The sequence below is a fragment of the Toxorhynchites rutilus genome, chromosome 3 (genome assembly GCF_029784135.1).
Source record: "Toxorhynchites rutilus septentrionalis strain SRP chromosome 3, ASM2978413v1, whole genome shotgun sequence".
NCBI lineage: Eukaryota > Metazoa > Arthropoda > Insecta > Diptera > Culicidae > Toxorhynchites > Toxorhynchites rutilus.
The window spans coordinates 186,505,761-186,525,987 of NC_073746.1; the positions used below are offsets into that span (position 1 = coordinate 186,505,761).

Sequence of the window (20,227 nt, forward strand, 5' to 3'; positions counted from 1 at the left end):
GCAAATCCATAAGGTTCAACAAACTCTGATCCCGTATGAAGTGTACCATGTACAAATCCCTGATTCGAACGGTTGTTCTCTATGAGCACGGAGCATGTACGATATCCGAAAGGAACTCACAAGCAGTTGGCGTTTTCGAACGCCGGGTGCTCAGAACAATATACGGTGGTACAGGAAAACGATGTATGGAAAAGGAGGAATTGAATTTGATGTTGTTTTTTGAAAAACTGGGAACACTGGGAACATGCATAAAAACATCGTTTTATGAAGAATGGAGTGATGCAACACTTTTGCAGAATATAAATCTCATTGTTATTAGGTATTGACTAACACTTTTGTTTTATTTTTTTGAGAATTAGTTTGTTCTTCCAAACCAGAAATGAGTGCATTAACCCGGCTGAAAGTGTGGTATTAAATTCTTGTACTTGAACCAATTTATTTATTATGGATCTACAAAAAATATATGGCGGAACAGTTATGCCTAGAATTTCAACATGGGCGATTGAGCTTGGTGTTGTTTTCTTAAAAGTTGGGAACGAACAATAACTTTTTTTTTGAGTTTTTCCATAGGCATAAAAACATAGTTTTATGAAAAAAAAGTGAAAATTGTCAAAAAGTAACATGGGACAACTATGCGTAGAACGGCAGAGTAGCCCTGCAAAGATGGTTTTGAATCGAATCCAATAGGAACAAGAAGAAGAGGAGCCCAGTGAGCGAGGTAGTTGGACCAGGAGGAGCTAGGTAACAATCGGTGTAGTCGGGTGTTGTCATTTGTCAGATAAAAGTCATTGGCAAAAAAAGACGACGATTTTGCAGGATTTTTGATTTTCACTTCTCCCATAGTCAAGAAATGCCGCGAATAGCTCATCAATTTTCCAAAAGTTATGCTTCTTACTCCGTTAAAGGTCATCTCATTTCTTCAGCCTTCATTTTCACATTCTCAAAAAGGAGACGAAATTCGAGAAGATACACGAGTAAATTGATAAGAATAATTTCATCATCCAACGTCGCTTTAAACTGACCTCATCTAAATTTGCTAACCGAGAAGTACACGTTTAATGCAATTCAATATTTTATGTGTTGGCAATCGGATGAAGGCTGAAATAAAAAGACTATATTTCCCTTTTAATAAAAAATATTTATTTTACTGTATAACATTGTTCACTGCATTGAAATTTCTCGCGTTTATTTTTTTTTTTTTTTGCTTCTATAATCTTTTTTGTTTGCACTTATCCGATTACTTTTAAGTAAATATCGCAATAGCCTCATTTTTAAATTATATTTTATGTGTTCACTGACGCAGCAAATTCGATCACCTTTGGTGACATAACACTGGCAACGTAACAAGCAATAGAAAATGCTTCAATTCCGGTTGTCGCGTGGCGTCAGCATTTGATTTCATGTCGTTATCGACGAAAGCTTCTTTCTCTCGTTGGTCTTCGAGATTCGCGGAATTTTCTCTGTACCGATCCCTATCTGTAATGAAGAATGAAAAATGATTTCAGGAATTTTGGATTGCTATTAGATTGCGCTAGTTCAAAGAAATTTGCTGACTTAATAGATCTGGTGAATTATTTTACCTTTATCTTTGGATGACTCCTTGTTCCATAGTTCACTACCATCGCTCACGTGAACTTTGTTTGAGGAAGATGAATATTCGTCCAGTGGTCGGTAAATTTTGTTTTTATCTTTAAGAAAAAAAAAATAGAAAGAAATGAACGGTTAATGATTATGTGTCTACAATAGATCATTTGGATCGGTTTTGATAATGGGTGTTGTTAATGAACGTATACCAACTTAAGTTGCAAACTGTCACTTCTTTTGTGTTTAGTTTGATTTACCATTTCATCATTAACAGGATGACACCTTGAATAACGCCTGCAAGTGCAGATTTTTGTTACGAAATCCATCGTTATGCTCGAGAAACTTATTGCGTTCGTCGTCAGTTTTACGGTCGACATAATCGTCCATCAGAGTATTTTGTTCGAGCAATTCACATAAAATATTCACTTGAAACATTTATTAGATGACTGATGTATGTTGAAATATCAACTTAGATGAAGGATTATTTTTCTGATACAAGATTTTTTTATTGAAAGTCGTTCTATTTGACCTTACTTTATAGTTCAAAGTTATTCAGTATATGATATTTGAATAAAAAAACATTTCATGATATACTTACAATTTTTACGATAAACAATTTCAGTCGATGTTGCTATCATTGTTGTTGATGGTGGAAGAGTAGGGGCCATTGTGGTTGACGGTATATCTGAATGTTGTGAAAACATTAAAAACATATGTATAATAATGTTTCTGTGCTTTAAATGTCTTTAATTCTACATATTCATCATCTGAATCGGTTCAGTAGTTCAAAACTTATGATTTAAAAAAAAAGTCAAAGTTGGGAAAAAGGGGAAAAAATGATTTTTTGAAAATGATTACATGAAAAAGGGGCACCCTAATGAAAAAATAAAAAACGGATCTAATATTTTGCGATAGGAAACAAAACTACCACATTGTTTTGTTTTTATCACGTACGAAAACATACATCAGAACAGATCGACGTATACAAAATAATTATGTATATTTTTCTTCATTATAAAAAATTGAGCTGTTTTCAATGCGAGTATGCTTTCATTCATTATTTATTTAAAAGCGGTTGCTCGTCACCGGCTCAACATGTCTTTATTGTCGCAACTATTCAATCCCCATTATCCATAACCTTGGGGCTTTCCATGGGTCATTAAAAGTCACTGCTCGACGCAGTAAATCTATGCATCCTGGTCGTCTCCACGAGCGAAATGCAAGCAAATGTTTGCAGCTCTCTGGTACACAATACACATTTAGGAGTTCATTTTATTGTTTGCAGCACTTGAAATTCATAACCACCTAAGCCGGAGTTATAGTCTGTCGACATGTCGAATAAGCTGGAAATAACAGATTCACAACATTAAACGAACCATGTTTACAGGACGGGTACTATTATACTTTACAAATCAAGTTTCATTTCTGTGGTATAAATATGAATGAAACAAGCCCAAGTACGAATGTGCAAGGAAATAGAGTCATATACATAAATATCTGAAAACTGCTTCTGCTGTTGGAATACTGAGAAACACTTCCTTCCTGCCTCGCTCTGTATACCTTTGTACCAGCAGCAATGATAGCATCAGGTTCATGATCCTCTTTGCGTTACCCGCTTCACAGCAGCAGCAGCAGCATACCACGCATAGCCAGAGTTCGGGGCAAATTTCGAATACAATGTGTTGCAAATACAGACTCAGCATCGCGAAGCAAGAGTAAATAATTTTCTGTACAAGTGGTTCTCTGGCGAAATAGCACAAGCTGTATCGAATTATTTTCGAAATAACACGAGATGCGGGATGTCGAGGCTGTTTCCCTTCTTCCTATTGATTCCCAGCAGAGCATTAATGCCCTCTGTTGTAGGTATGTACGATTTTATTCGACATCGAACAACTTCGAAATAATCAGGATCGGTCATTGCACGGTAATGGGCGACAAATTCATGCAATAATGTTTATGTATTATTTCTTCAAACCAAGAATGTTGAGAGATTATCTGATAGTTGGCATATTCGATGTTCATTCATATTGCGACTGGAAATAAAACCAATTGTTTACTTACGATACACTTTGATTGATCCATCAGTTTCGCCGAGGGAATTCTTAACAACGCATCGGTACGTGCCGAAATCACTGATATCGATTTCCTTGATTATAAGCTTCATCACCACCTTGTAGTTGTTCGCTTCGTGCGTTGTTGGCTCAAAACGTCGGCCTGCAATGGAATGTAAGAAACAAATGTCACTGTTTTTATTTAACAATATTTTTTATTGTCCTGATATATAAGGAATTCAATTCATTCGCGGCGATGAATACTTGCCTTGTTGAATGTAAGTATTTAAAAAAATTACAAAAAAGGGAAACATACTCGACAAGAAATTAGAGGAACACAATCCTGAAGGAAGGTCGGACAATTCGGAAAATTGAATTCCCACATGTTCGAAGATTACATCATAATAAGCGTTGTTAGTCCATTCGATATTTGCGCTATCGAAATTGATCCTTGTTCGTAAGTGGAAATGGATTTTCAGGCGAAATAATGAATTTCCATAGCTTATATCTATAAATAAAATGGAAGGCCAAATGTGTTGATAAGCGCAAAACCCGAGGAAGGAATGATTCAATTTGATTCATCTATATTTCGCTGTATTCGTCTCTTCCCGTAGATCAATATGGCGGAGAGAAAAATCGGAAAATTCGGAAAATTGAATTCCCATATGTTCTACAATAAGCTAAGCGTTGTTAGTCCATTTGATGTTGGCGCAAACTAAATTGATTTTTGTTCGAAAGTGGAAAAGGATTTTTAGACGGAATAACGCATTCCTATTTCCTCTATCTATATAAACAAAAATGGAAGGCCAAATGTGCCCCAAACCCGAGGAAGGAATGGTCCGATTTGAGCTGTCTTTATTTTGTAATATTTTCTGTATCAAACATGTATTTCATGCAATGGAGAAACATGTTATTTCCAAATGCTTGAAGAATCTTGAACGAGAATTTTGTCTGAAAATAATTTCATATTATATGGACGAATTTTTGTAGAAGTGCTAGACAATTTATAGTAAAAGGAATTTGTAAAGGGTTAAAAGGTAATCAATGAAGAGTTCAGTGATTGGACTCAGTAACGTTCACTTAGTAAGAAAACGTGGATGTTTGAAAGTATTCAAATCAAAAAATCTATTTTGGGCGGGACGAAGTTCGTCGGGTCAGCTAGTTTATACATAACAATGTTACGAATTAAACATTAATAGTATTCTTTCAAAAAAAACAATGTGGCCATCGTCCGATGTATGGAAAACTTGTTGGAAATTTTAAGGGCTATTCATAACTATTTTTTCAGAATTTTAAAAGCATATGTTTTCGAGAAAAATGAATTTTTATTTTCAAAATTTTTTTTTACAATGAAATTTTTCTTCAAAAAAATTCTTTGATAATTTTTAACGAAAACCTAAGTAATTTCCTACACTTCATTCTCTGACCAACTTTTTGTAGATCTTATAATTTTTAAATTAAGATTTTTCGAAAAAAAGTTGAAAAAACTCAAAATTAAAAAAAAAAATCTATCAGATCTACAAAATTTTAGTCAAAGAATGGAATAAAGGAAATTATTTTGGATTTCATTAAAACTTACTAAAGATTTTTTTGGAAAAAAAATTTCAGTGACAAAAAATATTTTCAAAATTAAAATTAATTTTTCTCAAAAACATATGCTTTTAAAATTCTGAAAAAAAATTATATAAATAACCCTTAACATTTCCAACAAGTTTTCCATACATCGGACGATGGCCACATTTACATTTTCGAACAACAACTTTTTCATTTTTTTTCTTTCAAAAAATACTATTAATGTTCAATTCGTAACATTTTTATGTATAAACTATCGCAGTTTACATGCTTTGCTAACTTTTCTCTATCTAAAAACATGTCAAGAACATGTCAAATGTAAGAATTTTAGCACAAAAATGTTACGAGCAAAACATTATAACTATAAACTATAGAATAACTATAACTATAAACTATAAAAGATTATAAAATAAAAGATTTCAAGTTGATGTCTTCGACAAAAGTTTATATTTTAACAAGATCAAAAACTTTGTGGAATACATTATATCGCTATCTTGACTTTAAACAAAATTAGGATGAGTTGTATTTTTTTCAAAGAAAACATGAAAAAGTTGTTGTTCGAAAAACTTTTTCCCTGTAAAAGTACCCATCTTCCGATGTATGGACGACTTGTTGGAAATTGTAAGGGCTATTCATATATATATTTTTGGGAATTTTAAAAAAATATGGTTTTGAGAAAAAATAATTTTAATTTTTTAAATAACTTTTTTGTCAGCGAAATTTTTTTCCAAAAAATTTTTGGTGTTTTTTTTTAAAATAAATAATTTCCTATATTTCATCCTCTGACAAGAATTTTGTAGGTATCATAGTTTTTAAGTTATAATTTTTTGTAAAAAATTGAGAATAACAATTTGGCTTTTTCCAAAAAGTAGTCTAATTATTTTTCGAATATTTCAGGTATGCAAAGTTGCTTAAATGACCCATGTATTTACACCCAAAACGTTTCACTCCTATCTGAGATGATGCTGCCAACTCCTAAGACGAGTTGGCATGAAATTCGTCTATGGTAAAATCGTTCAAGGAGACCCAGACGACCAACCGGTGAGCTGACAGTGGAAGAAAAACGAAAACGACCGACCCCGTGAAGGCAAGAAAGATGAGGGATTACTTCAAGCGCAATCAGACCCTTTCGATTCGGGACGTGGCCAAGAAGGTCGATTCTCTCGTCTGGTTCGCCTAGCAGACAATGAAGCGGGCCGGACTTCATGTTTTCAAGGTAAGCGGAATATGGTGGCCAAATCCCGCGCCAGGAAGCTGTATCGCAAGCAGATCCCCGACCTGGAGTTTTTCGTCGGCAAGTCCCGTCTGGATGTTTCAGAGAAGTTCCGAAGAAGATGGTCGATAATTTTGTCAAGAAGCACTTCTTGGTGTGGCAGGCGATATGTTGCAAATTCAGCAAGCCGTACATAACGACCGGCATCATCATTTGGCCGTTTGGCCGTATAAAGAAGAATGCCTTCAGAAGCATTTTCCAGGAACTTCAAGACCTTCCACGATTTGAAGAAAGTGTGTAAGAAAGATGACTCAAGTTATTCCCAGGATGTGATGGGTAGCGTTAAGTCCAAGAGGCGGTCGTATGGCCTAGGAGAGGAGGTTGAATAAATCAACGTTGTTAAAACATGTTAGCGCTTGTTTATTTTTCAAATGAACAGGTTATTTTTCAAATTAATTTAGTTTCAAACATATCTGACACAATGCGTTGAGCCCCGAATTGTTCTTGCTACGCTTCACATTCAGTCCGCATCAACAAAATTTGCACAATTTCAGTGTCAGTGTGTTTCAGTGGTTTATTTTGTAACCCTAGGGACCGACACTGGGTTCAAAGTGTTGAAAAAAAATTTTTGATGATTATTTTTGTCTGTTGCATTTTTCGGGAACAGTCTTTAAAAATTATACAACTTCCGAAGAATCATTCGAAAGAATGAAGCCATTCAAAAAATTGCAAGGGACGAACGATTATCTTGCGTTGCTTTCTTCAGAAATTCAAATGGCTTGCGCCCAAAAAAACAAAACAAATGGATTCAGTATTCTCGGACACCTTTGATTCAGTTTCAATAAAGGTCCTGTCAGACAAATTACACTCTCAGGGTCTGCGCCTCTATTGAATAACATTTTATATAACTTGCTTTGTATTTTAACACTTAAAATTTAAATTTCTATCATGGAAATTCGGCAGTGGTCCGGGTCTCTTACATGGGCCTCCCCCAGGACTCATGTTTAAGCACTCTTTTGTACAACTTCTACGCAAGCGACATTGACAAAATCAGTGCTTGGAAATATCTTAATCACATCAATCTTTTCAGCTGAATTTCCGGCCACATTCGATCATTTTACCATTGCATTCGAAATACCGAAAATGAACTAACACCAAACCTCACAATCACAGCAAGCTACTCACAGTTGATTCATCTAGTTGTCTTCATTCTGTTTTTCGTTCTGCTCTACGTTCACGGAATGTGAGCAAAAGAAAATATCCCTAGTTTTGTCATTCATTGACATTGATATACCACCTCATTCACTATCAGCATCGTTCTCGGACACCGACGAATCGAAGAAATTCGTTGAGGAAGATAAGACAGTACAGAATGCTCATAATAATGACAAGAAATTAAATTGTTCAAGCATGCAAGGTTTCCGTCCAGTTAAAATGCTTTCATTTTACATAGTGAATATGCAATTCCAATTCCACTTGTCAGAAATGCTTCAAGAGAAGAATTCCGATGTAAAACATACCGCCTTGACTCGAATTTGAAACATTTAAATTTTGACTCAAATTCTGAACACACGAACATAAAATGGTGGTGTCCAAGACACGACCGCAATGGGAATATTTCGAGTTTCCTATTGCAAACGGATCAAACTGTGCTATAGGATTAGTGGATAAAATTGTCAACATCCAGCTTTGGCTAAGCAATCCTTAGCTGTGAGTGTGCATGCAGATCTTGCTCTTTTGTTGGCATTTCCGCTTGCGCGGCCGATTTGCGTTGCCATTTCGGAGTAACTTCAAAAATAACTGAATAAGCAAGGCACTGACTCAATGAGAAAATCACACACATATCGGGATATTGAAAATGAACAGTCTCGACATTCCTGACAATTCAATGACAATGAATAAATGTGAATGAATTCTCATGACTCGAGCTTTAAGGAAAGCTCAGGTAGCACAAAATGAATATGAATGAACACAGTTGTAAAGTTGTTTGCCGTCGAATGAATGACAGCAGCATCGACAAACAAAATAAACGCGTTACACTGATAAAAATATATTTTCAATATTACTTAACAAGCTCAATATTTCCAAGCCTTGTTGACAATTACCTTACGCAAAATTGCAGCTTAGTCAACTTGAAGATGATGAAGTGGTGTCTGTCTGACCCTTACAAGATACTTTGAACCATTTTTCAACCTGGGCTATTGGTCTAGAGATTGAGTTCTTCACGGCGAAAACAGAGATGATCGACTTTTCTAGGAAGCATAGTCCAACAAAACCAAAGCTTCAACTTTAGGGTAAACCGATCACTATTGCATGATATTCGAAACATCGAAATTGAAAATCATTGCGTTCATCATTTTCACTAACAATTAAAGCATAAAAATTTAACGTCAACCAATTGAAAGTGAAATCGATGAAAGATAGGGGAAAGCCGTTCATCACATAAAATTCTTGTTTTTGGCAACTTTTTTATTTTATTTATTTATTTATTAATATTACATTTCATCCCACAAGTATGTCTTAATGAACAAAAGTGTAGTGAAACTAGCTGAACACGAAACGCTTAATTCTACTCTTAAATTTGTTTATCGTAATATTAAAATCAAACAAATGGGCAACATCGTTGAAGCATTCCATCATTGAACGTATTGGTTCGTGGAGGGAGTAGTCTCGACGTCTGAACGGCAGGCGAAGGAAGTCAGAGCGACGAAGAGTATAACCAGGAACATTGATGGCGATTTGCGCAAGTACGTTTGGAGCATCAATTTCGGCGACAAGAAGTCGAGCGATGAATATTGCCTTAGCCCGTTTCCGCCTTTGCTTCAGCGTTTCCAACCCTATCAACTGACATCGATGTTCGTACGGTGGCAAATTCAGCGGATCATTCCATGGCAGGAGACGTAGGGCGAATCTGACGAACCTTCCCTGAATTGATTCGATGCGAGCAGCCATAGTGCTACGATAAGGGTCCCATATTAATGAATCGGTTGCTAGAAACAAGGATCTCAGCGTGTAAGGATCTCGGGATTCTCTGCTCAATTTGCTCACAAATCCCAATTGACGACGAGCCTTGTCTATGATGTCTTCGTAGTGGTTCCTGAATGACAGAGCTGGATCAAGGAAGACACCGAGATCTCGAATCGTTTGAACTCGACTTAACACTTCGTCCCCGACAGTGTATTCGAACGACAAGAGGTTCATCTTGCGGTGGAAGCTTATGACAGAGCATTTTGGTATGCTTAGTTGCATCCTGTTTAAGCGACACCATGCAGCGAATTTATCAAGCAGTTTTTGAAGTTTACGACAATCTTCAATGCTGTTGACGACAATGTACAGCTTTAGATCATCAGCATATACCAGGCAACAGTCGGCTCCAAGATACACGATGGCATCGTTGATGAACAGTGAGAATAGCAGCGGTCCCAAATTGCTACCTTGAGGAACTCCGGAGCTGCTTTCAAACCAGGTTGCAAGAACCAATTTTGACTGCTAGTTTTCAAGCGAGGAAATATGAGCGAAGCCATTTAACGAGCCTTACAGAGAAACCAAGTTTTGCTAATTTGGCCAGAAGTATACTATGGTCATTAAAAAGTATAGTATGACTCTTTGACTTTGTTTTATGAACCTACTCCCGATTGTACGGAAATGACATATATCCTCAATTATATGGACAATGGGTGAAAATAACAGACGAGTGGAAAACGAACATAACCTTGTTTTGATTTCCGGTTTAATGATACTGGCTCTAAATGACCAGCAACGGCCAACACTTAACGATGTTGTTGCCTTTCCCGAATCACTGGTCCTTTTTCTAAATATGGAAATAAAAAACGTTTTCAATAAGAAATCACAGCAAGTGATGAAGTTCAACTTGACTTTCGTGATTATCACCTAGAATGATTCACAGTAAGGAAGTTACCTGAATGCAGGCTTTTCGAAATTCGTTCGTGCTGTTTTCGTTCAATATACTAGACAAAGTTCACGCATCTCGACTGTTGTGTTATACTCATTATGACAGATTTCGTGTTTAGTTCCAACAGAAGAGAATTCATTCGACACTGGGAAAAAATTAGTTCCACCATTCGTGAATAAATTTTGATAATTTGTGGCATTGCTTATTCTATGCGGGGCTCTGGCAATCCTATCCCAAGCAACACAAATTGAGCGTAGGCAGCATAAAGCAGGGCTCGCGCTCAGGGGGCCCATGTAGGGGTAGTGGGGGCAAAGTGATCACCTACTTTTTTGGGAGTATAACTATTAACTATAGCTTCCGTATTGATAATCACCTCATGTTTGAAGAATTTAATAACTTTTGAGTCACCATGTACTTCAGTAGAGCTGTCGCATGTCAAAATACAAACAAAAACATAAATTGCTCTCTCGATAACCATTCGGCCATAGTTCTGTGCGCATGGTATCTAAGGAATTTCTCGTGAAATTTAGTTTATTTAATCTGATATGTTGGACAAATCATTAGTTTGGACGATTGTTCACATATTCTAGGAGTGGTGAACAGATATTTTGTTCAATCTCAGCGATTAATTAGCATAGTAATCACTTTGATGTTTGGGGGCAAAGTGGTCATAGGTAAATAACAACTTATAATGTTCCGCTTACTAAAGCTGATATACCGCAACACATTCTGCTCTTGAAAAAGGTCCTTTTGTGGCTTTGACCCTGGATAAATATGCCACTCCAACTATACCAAGCCTCATTATGCGGAACGTTATGTGTTTCTTACTACGTTTTTGTATGCATGAAAAAAAAATTAAATTTAGACTCTAGGTGAATAGGCCAAGCTTATTTCATACATGTACCTACTATACCAAATATAATTCGAACAAATTTCGACGATAAAAACGCATCAATCTATCCCATTTAGCCTGATATGTGCGAGTGATCACTTTGCCCCTACTAGGTAACTACTTTTTTTTCACCTTTTTTTCTAATGATTAATTTTTAAAGTGTACTATTTTGAATTTTTATAGTAAAAGCCGTTTGCTATCTTTAAGAACAGTGAGTTGAACTGTATATTCTTCGAGAAACGGGAATTCAATCGGTGTGTAGACGCTGGAAATGGACATATTCCTTAGGGTGACCACTATGCCCCCACTGCTCCTATTGTTTACTGTTTGAAGTTTGGAACTTTCTTGGCGATTTGCAATTAAAATCACTACTGCAGGATCACGCGGAGCCATTCATTTTTAATTTCAGGTTTTGATTTCTATCCTCATGATTTTCTATGCTGGTTACGAAAATATGTCCGCATAGGACCCACTGATTCTATGTCATTCAAGTATCTTGGGGTCCGGTTCGATTCCAAATGTACTTGGGGGCCCATATTAGGTATCTGAGTAAAAAATTGTTATTATTGTTATTATGATTTATTTGTAACACTTTACCACTGAAGTGCATGGCATTCATGCCATTATACATTTCTTTTACATTTAGTTTTCTCATTAATTATTTATATCTCTTAAAAATTGCTATCACTTAAAAAATTTTAAAGGGCTTTTTATTTTTCAGTGTCGTTAGCAAGTATTTCGCCTAGTGATTCATTGATTCCGTATGATTTTCTTGTAGGTTCATATCCTCTGTAATCCATTAGTACATGTTATGGTTGGTGGCGCTATGATACAATAGATGAGTGAGCCGTGTATGTCCTATAGGTTTGGCCGATCTCGGATCGATTTTTAGAAGATTGATCTTCTCCATTCAAATTTCCGATTTTTTGGATCGATCTTTTGTACTCGAGAAAATCTAGAAAATCAATTTTTTTGCTCTCGATTTTTTCGATCTTGGAAATCTTTTTTTTTTCATTATACATCGATTTTAATTTCACCACGTAACACTTAACTTTTAAACATAATGTCATCATTTCGATCGCTTCTTCTATCATTTACTTCCGTACAAATTCTGACTTCGAACTTTTATCGGGTTTGCAAGCAAAGCACGCCGGCTGTCGCCAGGGGTTCATCGAATCGCTCCGGGACATCCCTGTTCGGGGTCGGCATGGGAGGCTAAATGCTTATCGTATCAGAATATGTTAAGTTTATCTTGCTGCTTGATGGTTTGATTATGAGACTGTGGACTTTATCGTTTTCCTCGACTGTTTGGGAAAGAAGTTTCGGTGGGTTGGCGGTCGATCTGAAGATTTGATCACGGGTTGATGGGAGACGTTCCGGGTCTCCTCACCAAGCAGACTCGCTTCCTCTCCTGGAGGAAGTTCTCGCTTTTTTAAAATGCCTACGGCCTCAGCTAACTCGCGTAACTTTACTTTACGATCGTTTAAAACGAGTTGATGCACTTGTTTTACGATTTCTGGATCAGTAGCCTCTTTGGGCCCTACAGAGCGAGGTGCATCTGCGGTGCTTGTACGGCCCATTTTTAATTCATTGTTGCTCTCGAAGGAGCAGCAGTGGGATAACATTCTGTCAACCACTGCATTGATTGTTCAGGAGCTCTTCCCATCAAAAACAAAGTGTGATCAAAAAACGATATTCCTCTTTTCCCAATTTTCTATACAAATGCTCAGGTAGTGACACTTAAACAACTGTAATTTTTGAACAAATAAACGAAATGTCATCAAACTTCACACATAAGCTAGTGACAGATGAACCTCTCGAAATGAATCTTGTTCATTTTTTAGTGGCGCCATCTGTTGAAAAATCCTGAGGCCGTGTAGTAAATGATAGTACAAAATTAAAAATGATGAAACGGCTTCATAGAAATTAATGTTATGTCCCAAACAATATGCCCATTTTTTCGTGTTGTTCTTTAAGATTTATAGATAACTAGCTGACCCGGAAAACTTCGTCCCGCACAAAATTTGTTTTTTTCTGATCAATACCTTTAAACATTCACGTTTTGTTACGAAGCCCAAGTTCATGAGTCCAATCGCAGAACTGTTCATTGATAGATCTTCTAATCGACCCCGTTGAATTTACCTTTTACTAAACAATTCCTAGTACTTCTACCAAAACTCATCATTATCATATCAGATTATTTTTTTCATATCAGATTATTTTTTTCAAGCACTTGCAAATAACATGTTTCTCCGTTAAATGGAATAACTGTTTGATACAGAAAATATGATAGAATAAAGACAGACCCCTCCCCTCTTCTCCCCTAAGAGAGGGTGGAAGAGTGTCTATTCACCATAGAAACGTTTCGTGCTCCCTAAAATCTTCACATGCCAAATTTGGTTCCATTTGCTTGATTAGTTTTCGAGTTATGTAGAAATTTGGTTTTCATTTGTATGCCAGCCCACCCTAAGAGAGAGGGGAGGAGTATCTAACCACCATAGAAACATTTATTGCACCCTAAAACCTCCAGATGCCTAATTTGGTTGCATTTGCTTGATTAATTCTCGAGTATTGCAGAAATCTGTGTTTCACTTGTATGGCATCCCCCCCCCCTTAGAGAGGGGGGAGGAGTATCTAACCACCATAGATTTATTAATTGCACCCTAAAACTCCCATATGCCATTGGACTCCAAGCTGACATTTCGTGCCCACATTTCCTACATCACGTCTAAAGCATCCAAATCGCTTGGCTTCATTTTCCGCGTTTCAAAGCAGTTTAAAGATGTGCATTGCATAAAGGCACTCTACTGCGCATTGGTACGGCCAATTCTTGAGTACGCTTGTGTAGTATGGTCACCATACTACCAAAATAGCATTCAGCGAATTGAATCAATTCAACGAAAATTTTTCCGATTCGCCTTGCGCAATTTGCCGTGGAATGATCCTCTCAATCTTCCTAGTTATGAGGACCGTTGTAGACTGATTGGGCTGGACTTATTACGTTTTCTAGGAGCGATGTTGCCAAGGCCCTATTTACGTCAGATTTGATTTCATCAAACAGTGATTGTCCTGAACTTCTTCGGTTAATAAATTTCAACATTAGCCGACGTTATTTGCGTACCAATAATTTCTTGTTCCTCCCACCATCACGCACTAATTGCGGTTATAATGAACCCGTTTCTAGTATGTGTCGTGTGTTTAACCGATGTAGTTCCTGTTTCGATTGTCATCTTTCTCGTTCGTCCCTTAAAGCTCTGTACTCTGTAGTCCTCACATAGGTTTAGTTTAAAAATAAGTTAGTTTTAAGAGGTATTTGTAAATTAGTTGTAAGTTTCGATCATTAGGGCACTCATGTAAAGCCTGTTGAAGTTTTGTAAATAAATGTAAATGTAAATGTAAATGTAAATGCCTAATTTGGTTGCATTTGCTTGAACAATTCTGGAGTAATGTAGAAATTTATGTTTCATTTGTATAGCAGCCACCCTCCCTTAGAGAGGGAGGTGGAGTGTCTAAACACCATAGAAACATTTAGTGTACCCTAAAACCTCCAGATGCCTAATTTGGTTGCATTTGCTTGATAGTTTCTCGAATAATGTAGAAATTTGTGTTTCATTTGTATGGCAGCCCCCCTTAGAGAGGTGGTGGAGTGTCTAACCACTGTAATAACAGTTATTGCACCCTAAAACCTCCAGATGCCTAATTTGGTTGCATTTGCTTGATTAATTCTCGAGTATTGCAGAAATTTGTGTTTCACTTGTATGGCGCCACAAACCCCCCCCCCCCAAGAGAGGGGGGGAGGAGTATCTAACCACCATAGATTCATTAATTGCACCCTAAAACTCCCATATGCCATTGGACTCCAAGCTGACATTTCGTGCCCACATTTCCTACATCACGTCTAAAGCATCCAAATCGCTTGGCTTCATTTTCCGCGTTTCAAAGCAGTTTAAAGATGTGCATTGCATAAAGTCACTCTACTGCGCATTGGTACGGCCAATTCTTGAGTACGCTTGTGTAGTATGGTCACCATACTACCAAAATAGCATTCAGCGAATTGAATCAATTCAACGAAATTTTTCCGATTCGCCTTGCGCAATTTGCCGTGGAATGATCCTCTCAATCTTCCTAGTTATGAGGACCGTTGTAGACTGATTGGGCTGGACTTATTACGGACTTATTACGTTCTCCAGGAGCGATGTTGCCAAGGCCCTATTTACGTCAGATTTGATTTCATCAAACAGTGATTGTCCTGAACTTCTTCGGTTAATAAATTTCAACATTTGCCGACGTTATTTGCGTACCAATAATTTCTTGTTCCTCCCATCATCACGCACTAATTACGGTTAAAATGAACCCGTTTCTAGTATGTGTCGTGTGTTTAACCGATGTAGTTCCTGTTTCGATTGTCATCTTTCTCGTTCGTCCCTTAAAGCTCTGTACTCTCTAGTCCTCACATAGGTTTAGTTTAAAAATAAGTTAGTTTTAAGAGGTATTTGTAAATTAGTTGAAAGTTTCGATCATTAGGGCACTCATGTAAAGCCTGTTGAAGTTTTGTACATAAATGTAAATGTAAATGTAAATGCCTAATTTGGTTGCATTTGCTTGATCAATTCTGGAGTAATGTAGAGATTTATGTTTCATTTGTATAGCAGCCACCCTCCCTTAGAGAGGGAGGTGGAGTGTCTAAACACCATAGAAACATTTAGTGTACCCTAAAACCTCCAGATGCCTAATTTGGTTGCATTTGCTTGATTAATTCTCGAGTAATGTAGAAATTTGTGTTTCATTTGTACGGCAGCCCCCCTTAGAGAGGAGGTGGAGTGTCTAACCATCATAGAAACATTTATTGCACCCTAAAACCTCCATATGCTTAATTTGGTTTCACTTGTTTGAATAATTCTTGAATAATGCAGAAATTTGTGTTTCATTTGAATGGCAGCCCCCCTAAGAGAGAGGGAGGGGGGAGTAACTAACCACTGTAATAACATTTATTGCACCCTAAAACCTCCAGATGCCTAATTTGGTTGCATTTGCTTGATTAATTCTCGAGTATTGCAGAAATTTGTGTTTCATTTGTATGACGGCCCCCCCTTAGAGAGGGGGAGGAGTATCTAACTACCATATAATCATTTATTGCACCCTAAAACCTCCAGATGCCTAATTTGGTTGCATTTGCTTGATTAATTCTCGAGTAATGTAGAAATTTATGTTTCATTTGTATGGCAGAGGGGGGAGGGGTCTCAAACTGAAAACCTTCCCCGGTCCCAAAAACCCCCCACACACCAGTTTTCATGTCGATCGGTTCAGTAGTTTCCGAGTCCATAAGAATCCATGTATATATATATATATATATATATATATATATATATATATATATATATATATATATATATATATATATATATATATATATATATATATATATATATATATATATATATATATATATATATATATATATATATATATATATATATATATATATATATATATATATATATATATATAGATCACCATGAGCTTTGGTTTCGGGTGAATAGTATTCGGATAAATGTTATAAAGGGTGTGTCACATCAAATTGCATCACGGAAAAAACGCTGTAGAAATTTAATTTTTAGGAATTATATCTTCAGCTTTCGCTTATAATCAGATAAGAGTGTATAGATCACGTTGGCCATGCTTCACTGTCAATTTTTCGTAAATTTGGAAAAATGTCGTCGAACGAAAAAGAGCGTCGTGAATTAATCCTGCGCACTGCGCCGGGCCTGTTGTTCTTCTCCGCAGAGGACAAATTCAGTGTTCCGGAGGAGATTCGCAAGCAGAAACTATCCAAGTTTGCCAAAAAGTACATGGTGTGGCAAGCGATCTGCTCTTGCGGAAAGCGGAGCACCCCCTTCGTGATGACCGGCACGGTAAACGGGCAGGTTTACCTTAAGGAGTGCCTACAGAAGCGCTTACTATCACTATTGAAGCAGCACGAGGGCCCGACCATCTTCTGGCCGGATCTCGCTTCGTGCCTCTATTCAAAGGACGTGTTGGAGTGGTACGAAGACAACGGGGTCACCTTCGTGCCAAATGAAATGAACCCGCCCAACGCGCCGGAGCTTCGCCCAATAGAGAAATATTGGGAGATTATGAAGCAGGCCCTCCGGAAGAACCCAAAAGTTGTCAAATCGGAGGCGGACTTCAAGAGAAAATGGATTTCTGTTCAAAAAAAACTACAACCTGACGTTGTTGCGTTGTACCTTATGGACGGGGTAAAAAGGAAGGTGTGAGCATACGGGCTTGGGCTCGAAGTATGAATAAAAAGAAAATGCCAAAAGTTGTTTAAAAGTTTTTATTTTACTGTCTAAATTTTTCAAAAGGATCGGTCTACTGGGCGAATTTCTACAGGGTTTTTTCCGTGATGCAATTTGATGTGACACACCCTTTATTAGGCTGTCAAAAAAGTCCTGCGGTATTTTTTTTTAATTTTCATTTGTTCATAAAATTAGTTACAATCATCTGTTTTAAGTCAAATATGCGCCGTTTTGTTCGATGACTTGTTCCCAACGAGATGCCAACTTCATAATACCCCTGTTATAGAAGCTCGCTTCCTTATTGGTAATAAACTCGGATAGCCAATTTTCACAGGCCTCTTTTGTGGCTAACTTCTGACTACCTAGCTACCTAAATATGTCGGATTTTCTCTTTATTTTTGCTTTGCAAACAAAACACTGTCAAGGACTATATTATAGCGCGCAAAAATACCTTTCCAACAAGCTATAGTATGACTCGATACAATGAATACAACTAGAACTACGCGCTTACAACGACACCTCGCGGAAATACCGCAGGACTTTTTTGACAGCCTAATATATCCACGCAAAGACGCGTTGACCGTAGAACCAGACACCGTCCATCCAAATGTCGTTGAATTGAGCCAAAGACGGTTTTTTCCAAGTGAAATCCGTTGCCCTGTATTGAATTCCTAAAAAGACCAATTTCTTCCAATTTGATTTATAATTAGAAATTCTGACATGGTTGGAATTAGTATTCTATTGAATTAATATTCTCTTCCTGCTATCTGTTCTGTTCTGAGATCGCAAATGTTCAACGATATTATAACAAACGCTATTGTTTACAAGAGTAGCGATAAAATATTCTCATTTCATCGTCGTTTCCATCAGAAATTTATAGAAAATTTATTTGTATTGTTCGGCTTGTATCTGAGCTCGATTATGTGCAACAATTCATCAATATGTTCAATATATTTGGCCCAGCGAAGGGGGTGAAGCAAAAATCCTCGAGAGCCGTATCGCATTTTTATGTGACTAAGCAACACGAGGATCACGCCAATCCAAGGTGAAAGCACCTCTCGGGGAAGCAGAGATTATATCCACTGTCCTGTCAAGAAATACGATAATATGTCAAGCAGCTTACGACTCCCCCATTTTTGTGTGTCAACAAGCTACTTTTTTGTTCTGGTTGACGAAAGCATAATAATGAATCCTTTGTAATTTGCCCTCGTTATAACCCTGTCACCGAGAGATTGAATGGGGAAGGAAAATATGTTTCTTCCAACCACTCGACAACACGAAGAAAAATATCCTGCACTGTTTCCTCGAACACGTCTTCTACTTCTCTTCACTTTGATTGAATAACAAGATGATGATTTTGTCACAATTTTTCTTGTTATCAGATTTTGTCATGCTTATTATTTTCATCCATTTGATTTTGTTTCGTTACGCTTAGTCGCCAATTTGCTACTTCACTACCCCAAGTTGTGTTGTGTACCAACGGAAAATAATTCTAGCGTTTCATGCTCCCACAGACATCAACAGCCATTCTCCACTTGCCAGGCGAAAGCGAAAGGGAAACCCGTAATGATGGATGTTGTATTCAGGTTCAAGAAAGCGTTCAGAAGACGAAATGGTCAAAAGCCAAATTTCTGTGTAGGGGCAAAATCCGATTCATCGGTTCATTGGAATTGCTTTGAGATCTGCGTGACTTTCACGTTGACGGATGGATGACGATTCTGTAGGGTTAGAAATCCCCATATGATTGAATCTATTAACCTTACCTTGTGTTATGATTGTGTCATTCTTCATCCAATAATTGATTGATCTGGGGAATGCCTCCGAGTTGCATTCCAGCGATAATCGCTGTCCCAATGCGGCTCCCACCAACTGATCCTGAATCCAAATCATCGGTGGAACTGGGGAAATGCAAAATAAATCACAGAAAAAAATATCAGTGATAATAGATGTCGATGCCAAAGGTAGGATCAGGATTTTTATCACACTTACAGTGAACTATCAGCATCACACGTTTACTCACTGATGGTGGAATTCCATTCGAGGCAATACACAAATAGGCTCCCATATTCAATCGATTGACTCGGGCGATTGAAAATGTTGACGTGTTCAAACTGGAGGCTATGAAAATGAAAATAACGACGAAATCACTGGCTGAATAATTGTTTCACTATGATGATGAATGGAATTTTCTCAAATTACCTCCTGAACTAATTGGCTCGTTGCCCTCTCTGCGCCATATAATAGTCGGTTGGGGCGATCCGGAAGCAGCACATTTCAACGTCACATTGCTGCCCTCTCTCACTACCATATCTGTGCTGGTTGGGTAGTCCAAAATATTTGGTGGCACTAAAATCGAACATAAAATACACATGTTGACCATGCTAAATACATATAATATTTCAACACGAGTTAAGCATGAAACTGAATAAACAAATGATTTGCATTTCAAAGAAAAAATCGCTTGCATTTTACTTACCAACAACATTGAGGAATCCAATCTGATTTCTCATGGGATCGGTGTTCACCTGGCACATGTACCATCCCTTGTCGGATTCCTTGACGTCTTTTATCCGCAGCACCCACTTGCGTCCCTCCACGTGCGTTATGGTCATTCGATGATTCTTGGTAATCACGTGCGTTTGTATCGTTAGAATTGTTTGTGTGTCAACTCTCAGCCACGCCACCTTAACGACATTATGTTTG

At 37.4% G+C, this 20,227-nt stretch overlaps 1 protein-coding gene across 1 annotated transcript in view; it reads right to left on the reverse strand.

Annotated features, from left to right (window-relative positions):
• Positions 1–1,143: 1,143 nt before the first annotated feature.
• The window catches only part of LOC129776292 (lachesin-like), a 93,206-nt gene continuing 74,122 nt past the window's right edge, over positions 1,144–20,227 (reverse strand). Inside the window, exons 4-11 of the mRNA XM_055781839.1 lie at positions 20,001–20,208; positions 19,724–19,870; positions 19,514–19,642; positions 19,288–19,422; positions 3,646–3,798; positions 2,183–2,269; positions 1,581–1,688; positions 1,144–1,476 (exon numbers count right to left, since the gene is read on the reverse strand). Of these exons, the coding sequence (XP_055637814.1) occupies positions 1,313–1,476; positions 1,581–1,688; positions 2,183–2,269; positions 3,646–3,798; positions 19,288–19,422; positions 19,514–19,642; positions 19,724–19,870; positions 20,001–20,208 (1,131 nt within the window). The 3' untranslated portion in view covers positions 1,144–1,312. The remainder of the gene's footprint in view (positions 1,477–1,580; positions 1,689–2,182; positions 2,270–3,645; positions 3,799–19,287; positions 19,423–19,513; positions 19,643–19,723; positions 19,871–20,000; positions 20,209–20,227) is intronic.